Below are 16322 nucleotides of genomic sequence, written 5' to 3'. Positions count from 1 at the left end.
AGAAAAACACACCCATGTGCAAGTTCCTGCTCCTGTCTTGCTGCTTTCCAGCTGCTGCTCCAGGCCAGGCCTGTGGGAGCTCTGCACCGAGGAGGGCTGGAAGGAGGAGCCCAGCTGGCTCCTGATCTGGACCCAGCACACAGGGAAGTACTGGCTGCAGCCTGCAGGGAGAGAAGATGCAATTGTACCCTGCTGACCTTGAGCTCTTCTGGCACGTGAAGGAATGGCATTGCTGCAGCAAATGCATTGAGAAACAGGGAACAAAACTGTTTTTTTTTTTCCTTTTGAGTAACATCTGCCCCAGAGCCCAAATCATGCACTGAAATGAAGAGCTCTCCAGGCAAGTTGGTGGAAATCTATTTAACATATTCAGTGCTGCTTGTTGACCAAGCCTCTGTGTGGGATGTGTCTAAAGAGTCGGGCTTTTTGCTTTATCAAATCACTCTCCATGTTCTAGTGCCCGAACAGCTGCCTAATCACTTCTGGTTTGCTCCTTGGCTTTGCACTTTGAAGGCAAGAAAGTAAATGAAGACAGCCCTAGCTGGAAGTGGTATAGGAAATAAGAGAGTTTAAAGATAGTGATGGTTTTTTACTGGTGAATTATAAAAATATCCCAAGGCCTTGGGGCATGGCTTCATAGGAAAACCTGCTGGTCCCAGCTATGTATCAGCAAATGACAAGCAAACAGTGCTGTTGTCACATGGTACTCAGCCAGTTAAACAAACTTCTCATAAGACTCTAAAAAAGATGTATTTGCAGACACACTGCCCCTGCATAGGATCCCAAAGGCTGTTCCTCTAAACTAATATGGAGGGTAAAAATGGGAAAAAAAGGAAACTCTTTTAACAGCATTAGGCACAACTATTTTTTTTCCTCCATCAATGACACCTTTATAGCCCCAAGCAGAAACACAGGGGGTAGCACATGTGAAGCTCTCCCCTCAATGCTGATCTTTCTGGTTGGCAAAGCAAGTCCCACCTGACATCTGGTCCCATGATCAGTCCCTCAGCTGGCACCTCAGTCCTTTAGGGGCTGCAGGAGCTGGCAGGATTCCTGAGCCCTGGGACTGCTCTGTCCCACAGCTGCAGGAAGCCCCCAGTGCTGTGGTGGGGCTGTGCCACTGATGTCATTTGGCTCCCAAGCTTGCCTGGCACAGCTGCCTCAGCACACAGGCACGTCTGAGGCTCTCCAGCCCAGCAGCAGCTTTGGTGCCAGGCCAGCAGGTAAAGGCTGCCACTGCCCCTGTCTCACAGGCAGCCCAGTAAGGGGGCTGCAGCCATAGGATCACTCCTGTGCCACTGCTGCCTGGAATTGCAAACCCACCAGGACACACTGGCTGCTGTGGGCAGCACCAGTCAGCACTTGCTGATACCTGCACAGACAGCACTGGAAAAGCTGGAGGAGGGAGGGCTCCACTTTGCTCTTGGAAAAAAACTGAGGCACCAAGATGCCCAAGTATGTGGGGTGGTTGTGCTTGCTGGCAGCAGCACTACCCCAGCTGTTGTCCTTACCTTGCTGGGTGACCTGGTAGGTAGGTAGACTCCTTTCCAGATACTCTCCCGTGCAAGTAAATTACAGACCTTGGTACTAGGCACCAAATTAGCCCCACACTCTGCTCATTCCCTGCAGCTTTCATCCCTCTTCCACTACGAGGTAACCAATTTTTCTTTCGGGAACATTTTGCCAGACACTTCTCAAACTATCACAAGACCAAATACGCAGCATCTCATGCACTTTGTCCTCGAGTCAAGCTAGTTCTTCACAGAGCTGCACAAACAGGTGAGCAGGAGATGGGGAATGTGCAAAGGGACAGCCTTTGCTGTCCTACTTCATCCAGCTGTGCGCCCAATGGGACGATGCAATTAAGACCTTTCTCAGCCTTAGGCAACCCGTTACTGTAATACCATACCTGGGATGCACTTGTTAGTTTTTCTGATCCTTTGCAAGTCTTAAGTCTTCCCATCACAAACCACTCCACCACAGGAACTGCCTGCTTCTACTGGTGCTGTTGATAGATGAGCCATGTCCAAATGCAACGGATGTGGGCAAGGATTTGTTGTTCTTGGCTTTTACTTGTTTTTTGTTCATTTTACTTCCCTAGCACTTACTGTTCAGCAGCCCTTGCTCAGTGGTTTGAGTGGAGACAGCACCACGACTTGTAAATGGGAACTAGAGAAAAACTCACCAGTGACCTGTTCCTAACACAAGCTGTTTCTCAGGGTCACAGGTGGTTACCCAGCAACAAAGCCATATTCTGTATCAGGTGTCTTGTTTGCATTTAGGATATCACTAAACTGAAGCCTTTGCCTTGCTGGTACATTCACGTGCTGTCTCCAGCAAACCAGAACCTCATGGTGTCTGGACATGTGGAAGGCAATTTTTGCACTTCTGAGTCATGGTTGGGTTTTCCTTTTCACCAGTGTTGCTTTAATTTAGTCCTATTTATCAGCCAAGCTCCACTTGAACAATAAAGTGTATGACAGACGCAGCTGCCTCTCCCCCTCATTTAACAGCTTCTTTGGGCACATGAACACAAGATGCAGAGGAAACCCCACTGATGGCACAGTTCCTATCATCCCCATCCTTGGTAGCCCAGGGCTTTACACCCCCATAAAGCCATGAGAGCAGCTCTATCAGCATGCCCAAAATACTACTGCTTGAGTTCTGCTGCTCTCTGCACAAACAGGATCACTTGTCCTTGCTTTTACTTGCAGCCAGAAAAATGTGGGTGAAGGTGGGGAAGTACTGTCCCAGCTGGAACATTGTGGAACCAGCTGGAACATGCAGCATTAGACATCAGCAAGTTTGATACCTTCTTTACCCTGTCCCAGCACAATGGAATCAGGAGCCACTATTTTAATTCTTGCTTCAAAGTGGAAGAAAGAAACGGTGCTTTTACAGCCATTCTGGTTCCATTGCTGAAAACCATCCCCAGCAGCAACTGAGTTGCTCTCATGAGTGCCAAGAGGATGTATGGCTGTGTCAGATGGAAAGCTGCAGCAGCAAACATGAGCCACAAAAACACGAGCCACCAGGGACAAATCCTGACACTGGCTTTTGGACTTGGCTCTTCCTTGAACCAAGTCGGTCTGATGTATAAATATTCCTGTTTTGCTCTTCCCTGTTTGTCCTTTCCATCAGAAGTCAGTACCTGCAGCAGCTCTAAAGATTATATATTCAACAGTCCTGCCTCAGGCAGGGAGAAACTGAAACAGCAAATGGAGGCTCAGGACTTCCTAGCCAAGATATTTTTAATTATGGAATAAGCAAATTTCCAAGTCATTGAGCATAGGAGAGAAACTATTTAATGGCAGAGTCCACCCTAGAATGCTCCCAGATAATACAAGGTTACCTGTATCACCTGAGATGGATTTGGGTCTGTTTTCAGCAGTGCCTTCGTACCACTTGGTAGATACATAAGGAACATGCCTGGGACTGAGCTTACAGTGTGCAGCCCAGCCCAGAGGGACCCTTGTTTTGGTTCATGGCAAAGCCCTCAGGAACAAGGCAGCCCCTGAACCAACAGCGAGCCTGTCAGCTCAGCAGGAAGGAAGGGTTTGGTGCTACGGTAAATTTGCTTGTAAAAGAGTACCAAACCATCATGGAAAGTCTCCTCTGTGATAGCACATAACTTCCTGACCTTCTCATAAAACAGAGCAGAAAATGGAGCCTGGGGTTTGCTTGCATGGAGATCCTTTCAAGTACCAAACCATCTTAAGATCTCCTCTTCTGATTGGATTTTGACAAGAGATTGCTTTTATCTCAAAACACAATGTGTGTCCTGCAAGTACACACACACACACACACACACACACACAGGTATTTTCTCCCTTTTTCTTTCCAGAGGGAAGGCCCTTTCCTGGTATAAGAAAGGGCAGCATTAACATTTCTAATCCAAATGGAAATCAAGGCTATGGCCTCATGGCTCAGCCTAAGGTAAGAGAAGGCAGATACAGACTGAAATAAAAATAACTGAAAGCTTTTGGACATGCACTTTCACTGTGCTAAATGGGGAATGTGGGACTGAGACTCCAGCAAAAACTGATGTGCTTCTTGGGACAAGTGCATTTGCCAGATCTCCCTAAAGAATGCAGCAGGCTCCCATGTTACAACCAGTTCCTCAAATATGAGACCTGAACTCCCTTGCTCCAGCAGTTATTCATGGCCAGTTCAAACAGTTCTTCCACACCTGGTATCTCCATCCCCTTTTAGATACTCTCTCCAACAGCATCAATCTCTACTTCAACAAGGAATGGGGAACTGCAAGTTCTGAGCCAGGTGAGGCAGTTCTGCCTTTCAGAGAAGCAGTTTATTTTTTAAATGTTTAACAGGATTAATCAAGACAAAAATGTTCCATTATCTCAAAGCAATTATTCCTGTGCCTAAGTACATGACAGCAGGAACACTCAAAGGGAAAATCCTCCCTGGTGGCACCAACCAGGCTGCATGTGCACATCAAGTCTTACACGTATTTCAAATTCTAGAAACAGCTTTGATAGAACAAATTATGTCATCTTCAGCACACTTTGTGGCACTTTTTTTACTGTATTCCTGTGATTCTGTAATCATATTTCTCTACAAACACTGGTTTTCCATAAAATAAAGTCATCATGAACTGCAAAGGCATCATCTGCTCAGTAAGAGCAGATTAATTACAACCTGCTCTTTACAAGTTACCAGCTCTGATTACCAATAGGGGATGTTATTTTAATGTTCTACACACCATGCTGGGCTCCAGCTTTTTCATTTCAAAACTAAAACATTAACCAGTAGGGATCCAGTTACTTTGTTATTTAGCCATACTTAAGATAGTTTGTATCATCAGTTTAAAAGTAAATAAGCTTCATTTGTACCAGTGTCCTGAGCTTGCACTCGTGTGTTTTTCATTAAAAGCCAAATGCCAAAACAAAATAGGAAACTATCCCTTGAGGGAAATTTTCATTTTTTTCTACTCATCCCACCTTGGTTATCTAGAAGGCTTCTCAGAAATGAGTGTGTTTATTCCAGAAAAGAACCAACCTAACACTTCATATTATTCACTTGCAAAACAAAACTGCATAAAGCCATATCCTGTGTAAGAACTAACAAAAGGCCCCCCAAATAGCTGGTTCCAAATTAAATCAAACAGCATCACAAATCTTGGGTGGCTTGTTTTATTTTCCTTTTTCCTCCTCAAAAGAACCTTTTCTTCAAATGACCCCCACAGCATAAACCTTTATCACAGCCACAGAGAGAACATGAACTGTCAGGAAACACACAAGCTCACACTCAGTATCTTTTAAAGAAACTGGAGAAAATATATTGCTATGAGGCCAAACACCTCTATTCTTTACACCTTTAAACTTCCACCTTGGGAAGTCAAATCAGTTTGTCATTAAGAATGTAGAGCTAAACCACACAGGAGCTAATTAAAACCCAGCCATTACACAATGAGCAGTGGTGGTACCATGCCATCAGCAGAACTGACTCCAGCCATTCTGACCTGAATGAAATTGCACCCACAGAGAACTACCCAAGTTATCTTTTCACATGTTTTACCCAGCTGTTTACCAAGAATCCAAAAGTTAAGATTCATTATGTATTTGAGCACTAACAGCAAGACAAGATGCATTTCAAAAGACCAGAACAAAGCATAACTACAGCCTCTTCACCCATCAGAAATGGCTCTTTGTGAAATAGTTTGTAAGTGAAGCCTTGTCCGTTATAACATGCAGGACCCAGCAATTTTACACAGGCAGTTTTCAAGCATGACATCCCACTGACCGCAGACACCATTCACTGAAGGGACACCTGGATCTGAAAACCAAGAAGGAAGAATTGTTTCTCTGGAGGAAAACTTAACCTGTAGTGCAACGACAGAAACTACCACAGCCATGACTCACACCTGGCACACACAGAGCCAGGTTCCTTTACCTTGGTGCAAACCTGACCATGCCTCAAGTATTGGACCTCTACCACCCCAAGGACCCCATATCAAGCATTCTGTGTCTACAAAGAGATTTATTAACCAAAGGGTAAAGAGCCAAACGGATGAGGCAGGGAAGGTGCTCAGGGGCAGCCATGCACACCCACAAGCCCGAGACTGCTAGGACAGCTCTCATGGCACAATGTGCAGCATCAGCTTCCACAAGCATAAGGAGGTTGATGAAATTCCTCTGAAAGCTTCCAAGTACCCAAACGGTCATGTGATCTTGAAAACAGGCAGAACTGAAGCTTTATTCTGCAAATGATCTTTTAAATCAGTGTATTGCAGGTACCTGCACTCTTATTAATTTCAGGAAAAGAACCCACAGTGGCAAATCAAAACACAAAATCATTTTACAATGTTCAAATGCTGGCTACAGCTGCACACTGGCAGAAGCACAGTGATGTGCCTGCTGCCTTTGGACTAGGAGACACAGGAGGGGAGTAGCTTGGGCCAAAGAAATATAAAAATTAAGCAAGTCACTAGGATGGAAAAGGACTTTGGGATTGCTGTGACATGATTTTGAAATGGCTGCTGCTCTTAGACAACACACAGCAGGCATTTACTACACTTCATGTAGTTCCCAGAGAAGATGGTACAAAAGCGTAAAGTAAAAAGATGTCATGAATATGAACTGATCTGACATTTTTAAAAGTTTTATTTTTTCCTATCAAGTATGGTTGACATGTTTTATGTCTCGCTTCATTTAAAAACTGCCTACTGCAAGACTTCTTTCCACTGAAAGCAATGAACTGAAGTACTGAGTAAGTCTACAGCCATCTACAAAAGGCATTTGTGTAAGAAACTGATCCCTTATTACAAACTGTTCTCCCACATACGCCTGTGTCCTAAAGCCATAAATCTTCATTATACTGCTGCTGCAACCATTTGCTGTATCTCCTACAGCCATCAACTGTCAAATACGCAGTACATGCTGACACATTTTGCAATTTTGAGCTACTTAATTAACTAGTCAGCTCCTGTGAATACCCCGTCCTGGCAAATAGGAAGCAGTGATAAAGTACAACACACAGATTTCTACTCAGCTGAAGTTCTAAAATAAATTTTTCATCTGAAAGAAAATTATCTCAGTTGTAGCAAAATTCTGGCCATCTGGAGCCTCATTTATTACTTAATAAGAAAGCTAACGAGCCAAGCAAGACAGGTCCCCAAGTATTTTTCCTCCTCTGGAATTGCTTGGTAACAAACTCTGGGTTTCTTCATTTTCTTGCGAGTGCATATAAAACTTCATGGAATGCTGAATAAATTTCAAGGTAGAAGCCTTGGGTGTTACGTATCTCTTTCTAACAGCTATTCTGGCTGTCAAGAATAATCTGAGCTTTTGGGAGGTTTATATAGCAACCCCAAACTCAAAAGCTGCTCATACACTAAAATTCCTCTTGCGCTCCCAAGTGCAGCTCTTTGAGGGTGCCCCTCTGCAGGCATGTGAGAAATTGACCTTGGACTGCCAAATCACAAACTGAGCTCCATACTGTGTGAAACCAAACCAGTCCCTTAAAAATCTCAACATGTATTTTTTAATGCCATTTTATTTGTCAGCCACTGAAAGAAAAAATGAAAGTAAGAGTATACACAAGTCAAATACACAGGCAATGCACTAGAAACAAGTTACAGAAGATGCTAAAGTAAATTTAAAATATCGCCAAGTAATCTCATGAAGAATTAACTTCTCACTCCTCCCTTACAGGTTTTGTAGATTCAAATGATGCCCCCTCAGAAGAAAGGCACCACGAGACCACTTTCTCTCGTGGATGCCAAGTGCAACACAGAGCAGCTCACGATGAAGAGCTGTCCCATACCTGACCTTGGGAACCAAGGGACTTCATTTCCACCCACATGACAAACTCATCACACCCCAGTGCAGGGTCAGCACACCTTCCAGGTGAGGAGAGCCAGCCTGCAGGTCCCTGAGGACAATCCCTGCTGCACTGCCGAGAGCATCGAGGGCACTGCCTGGAAACTGCCTCTGCCTGATGTGATCTGCAGAGGGCATGGATTTCAAAGGACTGTGTCCAACACTTCTTGGCAGTATGCAATTCAAAGGAAAAATTCAATAAAGCAATTAACATCAGAAGGACAATGTCAGAATTATCACTCATCAATCCTTCTAGTACTATGTGAAAACTTTTAAGGCAACATAATACTGCAACTAAAGCACATGAACTTTAATTTTCTTATTTATTTTTAATTAGAAAGCCACTTCAATTACACAAATCTTCATTGTTTCAAATTAATATCAACAGCCTGAGTCCTGATCCTGAGAACAGATTCATTTAAGTGGCATTGCTCTCATATACTTTTGACTTGTGCAAGTATTTGCAAGACTCTGCCCTGAAATCACTACACAATTTACAGCTTCATTCCCCATTTGTGAACAAACTTAACCTCTGAAGTCAGCAACACATTGTTCTGTCACATGCCATCATATTCTCTTAACTAAATGTGTAGCAAAACTACATTTACATATGTTAATCCAAAGACAGGTGTGTATGCCAGGAAGAAGCAAGGAAGAGCTACCAGAAACCGTGGCAACCTGGAAACAAGGAAAGGGAACACTGTACAATGGGGCATGGTTATCCTCAAGATAAATACACTAAACATTTAGGCTGTTTTCTACAGAATTATTTTCATTAATCTTGACCACTTTCGCAGCACCTCACACATAAGGATCTAGAGGCACCTATTAATAAAGGTGAGGAGGGAGGAAACCTCTTTCATATCAACATGGAAATCAAGATAATCCCCTTAAATACTATGTCTGGGTGGAGGTGAACAGGAGATTACACTAAAAATCATTCCTGCTCACTTCTTGAAGAAAGGGAACAGCTGTTTCAAAGCAAATGCTACTGAGGACAAAGAAAAGAATGCTACCCAGTTGCAGCAGTAAATGTAGCCTTTCATACCCAAAAAAGTAGCCTGAGTTTTCCAAGAACACTACAATTAATATCCATATATTCTTGAAGCATGTGCCAATGGATCTGCTTTAAACACTGCCCAAGAGGCAGCACCGACTGCAGCAGGATAAAGACTCTCTGTGCTTTCCTACGTCATCACAGTCAATTACACAGGCAGATTGCACCCGAGTTGCAAAAGAAGCATTTTGGTATCTTCTGAATATTTCTCATCAAGTGTGGACTCTGAAAGACCCCTTGTTGCCTCAAATCAAAGCCCAGAAAAGCAGGGAGCACAAATATGTACATGATTTGGAGAGACTTCTGTATCTATTAATATTAAACTAGGCAGGAGATTAATAAAATTACATTCAAGACACATACACCAGAAAAATGCACAATGGACAAAAAGTAAACTCTTTGTTACACTATGACATACAGAAGTTGTTTGTAAATTCTCAGGAAGAATCAAGGAGTAAACATCTCTTGTTCAGTTTGTTAATCACTAAACACAACAGGTAAGGAACATTTTCACTGAGAACACTTTGTTTTGTTTTTGTGTGTCCTGCAAGTCAAGAGAAGCAGGTTGCAATGACATCAACAGGCCGTAACTCTGAAATTCATAAAAAGGAAATACACTTTTGTATCACCAGAAAATTTAGAATTAACAGCCCCAAGATATTAAAACATAGTTATAACAGATTCCAATCAAAGGTAGAAGTAACTGAAGAAAAAAATCAGTATCTGTAGTTAAACCAACCATAATAAAAACCCACCCAAGCTCATTTTTCTGGCACAGCCATTGAAAAACCCTCTCCTAACTGAAGGTCTGCTGCTGCTCCCTAAAATAGTTTTCAGACTAATACCCCTATACAGAAACATGGCATAAGGACAATGACTAGAGAACAGTTGATGGCACACCTGGGATTGCCACTAAAGCACAGGCTGCCTGGACAAGGTTGGAGAGAAGAAAAGTTGCTCCTCTCTCGTATTCATTGTAATGCCCCCATAAAGACTTTGGGGAACAGAAAGAAAATTAATTCCTTGTGCTCCATCCTGTTGCTGGGAGGTGTTTGTAAAAGCTCAGGGTTCTTGGAAATGGGTGTCATTTCAGGGGAGTTCCGTTTTCAAGTACTGAAGAACTCCAGTCCTGAAAGCCAGTTGTTTTTGTGGATCAAGAAGTGACATCTCTAATGCACCATAACATCCTCCATGTATCTTCAGCTTTTGTTCACAGTTTCCATCCCATGGCTCCCATAACCTATATTCACTTCATGAAAATAAGTCCAATGTGTCAGCATCCTTCCTTTGTTTTCTGTTCCCTCTCCTCACCATGTATAAGGAGACAGCCAAAAACAAGTGCCAGGTCAGGATTTACTACTTCAAAAATACAGTTTCTAACAAAAGCTGACTCATTCTTATGCAGACTACCTTATTCCTTGGAATGTTTTGGGTAATGTTCTATAAAAAACTGATCACATGCAACTGGGGAAATAGTTTCATCACAAATTTCTATCTTTAAGCAAACTTTCCTCTGCAATAAGTATAAAATATACACAACTGGAAATAATTCTAAAACCGGTACGAAATTACAAATGGAGGTGGAAGATTAACTAAATTTTAGTAGGTACGACTTGCAACCAGTGTTTCAGTCAATCCATTCCCCTGGTTTCACCCCAGCAGCACAGCTGTATTGCTTGAACAGCAACCTGCCTTCTCTGCAGCAGTGCCTGCAGCGCTGGGAAGCTGCTGCTCTGGAGGCCACACGTATCACACCCTCACCATGCCCTGCACGATCCTCTGGCCAGGGCCAAACAAGTCCAGTTTGGGAACAGGACGGCCCCATCAGCCCCCTCCTCTTCCTGCCTGCTGGAAGAGGGGGCTCTGAGGGCAGCACTGCCCAGCAGGGAGAGCCTTCAGCAGCTGTCCTGCTGCCACCTGACCCGCAGGGAAGGGCAGCAGCCCATGGAGACAAGGACCCAGTGCTCCCACGGGCCCGATCCCAGTCCCTCTGCATGGGAACACCCACAGCACCTCGAGCCCTGCGAGTCTCCACTGCTCACACAAGTTCAGGAACTCACTGCAACAGGCAAGGCAAGAACTTCCAACTCCTCAGAAATGGGGCTCTACGGAGTTTATTGCTCAAAGCACTTTATAATCCTTCCATGAAATGTGCTATGAAGTGCAAAGTACTATTGCTATGTTAAACTAAGATTCTTGTTCTTTTTTTTAAAATACCTAGGAATTTCTCAGCATTTCCCTAATAAATCAGTTATTTATAAAAATAAATACTGGGAGGACAAAAGGGACAGTTCCCCCACAATTTTAGTAAACAAGTTTAATTTTTCCATGCTAAAATCTCTATTATCTTTCCAAAAGATATCAAAACACCTAAGAGAAATTGAGGGTGCACTAGAGCTGTTTACAGCTCATCTACTTTATTGTCACAGCTAATATATCACCAGAACTTCTAAATTTCACAGGTTTTTCTGAAAGGCCATAGTATCAGAAAGAGCATTTGGCAAAGACTTTGTGAAGGACAGTTTTCTAATAGTCAGCAATGACCCTTAAGATAAATTTAAGGGGGAAATACTTGGATTTTTTTCATCTTTGATATTTAACTTAAACCAGGTACCAGCCACATTTTGTCCCTCCCATTTCTACTGCGTTTCCAGTTTCATGTACTTAGACCAATGACAAGTTCCAAAAGCTGGTGGACAACATCTTTATATACACTACAAATTCAGATAACCAGACTGTAGTCAGACATTGAATGTATAAATAACTTTGCAAACTATTTACAGGTTTTAAACTAATCAGGTTTCAAGCAACCAACACTCTTAAGGCAAATTCATTTGTATGACTGGCTGTCTGGCCTCTCAGCATTTCTCTCCCCTCCCCAACTCCCCTAAAATGACAGGCAAATAGGAAATTGAATTACCCCCTGCCCCTGTACTGACAGAATTTCCTGTAAGGAGAGATGATCTAACTACTTAGGAGCTTTCCTCAAAACAAGGAAAAATGCATAGAAATGCATTTCTGTGTCAAGAAAATTATTAAGGTGCATACCAAGAAGTGGAAGTCCTACCGTCTTATAACAACACAACTTTTGTATGCACATGGCAAATGGGTTTGGGAATTTGGAGAAAGCATCAGTTTAAAGCTGCACAACCCTTTGTAGAACTACGCATTTATAAACTCACTAGAAATAAGATGTGAAGAGCTCAAAGGGATTTTTCTCTTAGGGCTGACACTGTGCAATACAAAATGCTGCACGAAGCACACGTTTAACTACATTAGAATTTTTCTCTTACACCATATTGCTGTGCAAGATATTATTCAGCACTTTAAGGGATTGTGCACATGTTATAAATCCTTAGGTTGGAATAAGAATTGGCCACTTCAAATAGTATCTTTTTGTTACAACATTGTGTTCCTAAGTGCAATCACAGTGCCATCCCTTTTGTCAATGCATGACTGAAGCAACCAAGCATATTCTGGTGAAGCACACAGGATTCACATACCAAACGTGCTCAGTGCCTTCCTTTAAGTCCCAATCATCACTTTGTTCTTAGTATTTTTCTATGCCCTGATTAGGTCTTTGTTTGGAAGTAATTAGCTACTGTGGTTTGAAGGATTTTGGAACAAAGCAGAGACTTTATACTGAATGCAGAGGTCATCTCCAACAGAGACAAAAGGTGGCAAATTATCGATTAGCTTTATATTTAGAAGCATCCCTTGGTTCACTGCTAGGATTGCTCCAGTCATCTGCTTCAGGTGTGGTCTTGTAGTGCCGCCATGCTGACTTATTAAAAACGGGAAGTCTTTCAAATGATTCACTTGAAAGGGCCTATGGAAAAACAAAAGCAATGGTTAGGTATCACTGAAGACACAAGAGCAAGGTGATACTCTGGGGAGTTCTGCAGTCACAACTTCTGTACCCACCAAGTGTCACAGTTATCCCAGCCTTACATGTCACAGCACTACTTTGAAAACCCTTGAGCTGTGACTAGTAGCTCTAGTTATACTCAAAGTCCCAGTCAAAGTTAAAAGAAAATAGCATTGAATGATATTTCCCTTCTTTCCAGGGAGTGGTGACTACACAGATAGCAAGAAAAAGACTTTTGGTCAGAAACATTTTAGTGAGATTTGTCACTGACATAGAACAGCTTACTCGCAACATTTCCCCTTCCCCAATGCACTTAGGCTCTGCTAGCACACTGACCTATAGGGGCTGACCCAGTTCAGTGCTTTTTCCTCTGAGAAAGCCCAGACCATTTTCCTCTACACACACATGCAGAGGATGAAACCCATCAGAAGCAGAGAAATCTACAACTCACTTGCTATATACAGCAAGGCACAGTGACAGTGCAAAGCTATACACTCTGTTCTTTTGAGCTCCCTGATGGAATTCAAGCACTGTCAATCTTCAGCCCCTGAGTAGCCTGGGCTCTCCCAGGAAATGACAACAGGATACATGCAGTCTGTTGCATCAAGAACTGCGTAGGATAGAACATGTTTACTAGTCAGGAGTTGGCCAATAGTCTTCTCATTTCTATTGTGGCCAAAACTTAGAATCAAAAAGCATTAACCAAAATTATCTCTTATCATAGTTCTTGGAAGATTGACCACTTATGACAGATTAATAAAATGCAACAATCCAACCCAGGGACTGAAAAAAAATCAAAGCAAGTGAACTAGTATTAGTGCCAGATTAATATACATGTAACCTTGGAGTTCAGGATTTTATGTAACTGATTTAGGTAAAAGTGTCAAAGATAGCAAAAAGAAATTTGAAAACAAGCTGAAGAGTGAAAAGAACCTGCTACAAATAACCTGCACTGCATTACTAATTGATAAAAGGGTGAAATTCATACCTTCAAATAAATAACAGCATCTGAACCCACACCTTCCATTGAGTAGAGTTTAAGGTCACCTTGAAAGTACCTTGCATACAGACGAGAAATTGGCAATCCATAGCCAAACCCAGCCTACAAAAACAAGAGAATAAAAGGAAAAACATGATGAAAAGTTTTAAAAGTGCAACAGATCGCTGCAATATTTTACAAAAGAGAGGACACCTAAATATTAGATTTGTATCAAATTCTTTTTGAAGCTTTCTTTTATTTCTCAGCTTATACTCTAAGTCCATATCCAGCCTTTTGAGCAAGCTACTTTTTTCCTGTGCATTAGTTTTCAGTACAAAAAGGACTGAGTCCTCTGCTAGAACTCCCTTGTCTATTTGCATTTTCTCAGACAGGTGCAGCATACTATACCTGCTGCCAGCAAAGCAAACCAACACTCTACACAGCTTCCTCACAGCAGGAAGAATGCTGCAGCAGTATTGAATTCTTTCTTTGGTAAAAAAATCAGTTTTTACAGCATATTTTTTTCCCCCTCAAGCCAGTGATTAATATCTCAAATGCCTCCACACTCAGAAGACTATACAAGAAAGCCAGAGACAACTCTGTCTGCTTCATCTAGGTCACACTATTAAGTGACTGCTGATGCCACAGAGATGAGCAGAGTCCTGCAGAGGAAAACACAAGACTAATATAAGGTAAATTATCTTCTCTGTTTAACAAAAGACCAGGATTCCACAGCACTGAATGATCTCCTGAGGACTGAGACACAGTACAGTCCACACAGTTTTCAAAGCAAAATGGACTGCATAGGTACAAAACTCAGATTTTAAATTGTCAAAACCAATATTCATAACCATTCTTGCAACAAGATCAATCACTTGGCATCTCTTCCAACCATCTCCTGTCAGAAACGTTGTAAGAAAACCCTCCAAGTCTCTCTCACTGGAGCCAGGGAATAAGATTTTGCTCAACACATGACTCTTTCAGATGACTGGCTATATTTTGAGAACAACAGTGGTTGGTTATGCACCCAAACCACAACTGAATTTTTCAGGACTATCCAGTGCAATAAAGGAACTATTCCAAACACACAAACCTTTGGAAAAAAAAACCCCAAATATATACAAAGCAAGGTAGTATGGGTGGAGTATGAGAAACATTAGACACTTGAAGCTTTCAGAAAACCAATAAATTTTTCCACAATAGTATTTCTACCAAAGCAACCTGACAGAAAAGTGATAAACATGCCCTGAATTTTATAAACAAAGGCCTAAAATGAGAATGCTAAGACAAAGGATTTGCAAGCATTATGTACAGCCAATATGTGATATCACTTACAAGAAATCCCTTGAGGGAGAACTGAACATTAAAGAACTTGTACTACAGTGTCCATCACAAATTCTCTTGCTGTCATCTACTACAATATCTTTTGGCCTTTTTTGCCTTGTTTTTACAGAATTGTAAATTTAGTATTAAATTGGTTTACAGTTGCTCACTCAGATTTCTGAGCAAAATAACAAACAGAAATGCCAAATATACCTTTTCCACACTGCTTGTCATAGTTACTAGTGTCCATTAACAGAGTTAGAACAGTTGCTCAGCTGCACTTTTCCCAACATTATATTTTAAATTTCTCAAAGAGAAATTTCATCTCCCACCAGACACATATGTATGCATCACTTTCAAACACCTGGCCTTGAAACTTTAGAGATTTCTTTCTTAACTGCTAAAAAATTGATTTGACTGTCTTAGAAAGAACTCAAAAAATGCCAAAAGCTGACTTCCTTTTCTGGAGAATTTTTCTTTTTCTGGACAATAAAACATTACAGAAATTATAAAGCACAGCAACCAAAAGGCAGCTTGTGGACAGTCTATACAGTCCATATCCCAAGGCCCAGCTCCAGTAAAGGGCAGTATCCAACTAAAATATTCCAATACTGAAAACACTTTATACTTTCCTTGCTCCAGAACTACCCCTCCTTAAAACCCAGCTTCTGTTTGTCTCCTGTTCCTTTATACTCTGTGCTAGCCCACATCTTTATTTCATACAGCCCTCTTTCAAATATTTCCTGTCAGCCTCACTGTGCACTGCCTTTAGGGTGCTTTCCAAGCCAGATACCTTACAAGAAATACAGAGACAAGAGACCCAAGATGAGTATCTTGTTCAATCCTGGCCTTGCAAAGGGTGTATTTTGCAAAAGACAATTAACAAGAGGTGTCTACTACATAGATCTGTGCTTGACCTAGAGGACAGAACAGTCTGTGATGGCACATCTGCCTTGAGAAAGGAAAGCTCCTTAGAGCAAATTTATCATTAAATACTATGGTATGCATTAAAGAAACAGGAAATTTTATGTCTGTGTTACTAGCATCAGCAGATTTAAATTAACACTAATTTAAGCCACATTTGTCCCGCTATAAACAAGTGCTGTCAGAGAAAGAACCATTAAATTCCCTAAGAAAACCTAATATCATTAAACATGACCATGTATTTTAATGTGTACTCTGTGTGCAGTGCAGATGAACCCAAGACCTGCTAGAATCTGAATGCTGCCATGGCAACAAACTTTCTCAGCAGGA

The 16322-nt window shown here is 41.9% G+C and overlaps 1 protein-coding gene across 3 annotated transcripts in view; it reads right to left on the bottom strand.

Annotated features, from left to right (window-relative positions):
* Positions 1-7497: 7497 nt before the first annotated feature.
* The window catches only part of PDK3 (pyruvate dehydrogenase kinase 3), a 54292-nt gene continuing 45467 nt past the window's right edge, over positions 7498-16322 (bottom strand). For all 3 annotated transcript variants that reach the window (XM_062488093.1, XM_062488095.1, XM_062488094.1), the window contains 2 exons: positions 13755-13868; positions 7498-12727 (listed from right to left, as the gene is read on the bottom strand). In XM_062488093.1, coding sequence (XP_062344077.1) covers positions 12584-12727; positions 13755-13868 — 258 coding nt within the window. In that variant the 3' untranslated portion in view covers positions 7498-12583. The remainder of the gene's footprint in view (positions 12728-13754; positions 13869-16322) is intronic.

This window comes from Cinclus cinclus, chromosome 2 (genome assembly GCF_963662255.1).
Source record: "Cinclus cinclus chromosome 2, bCinCin1.1, whole genome shotgun sequence".
Taxonomy (NCBI): Eukaryota; Metazoa; Chordata; class Aves; order Passeriformes; family Cinclidae; genus Cinclus; species Cinclus cinclus.
This window is presented reverse-complemented; position numbering and strand designations above follow the sequence as displayed.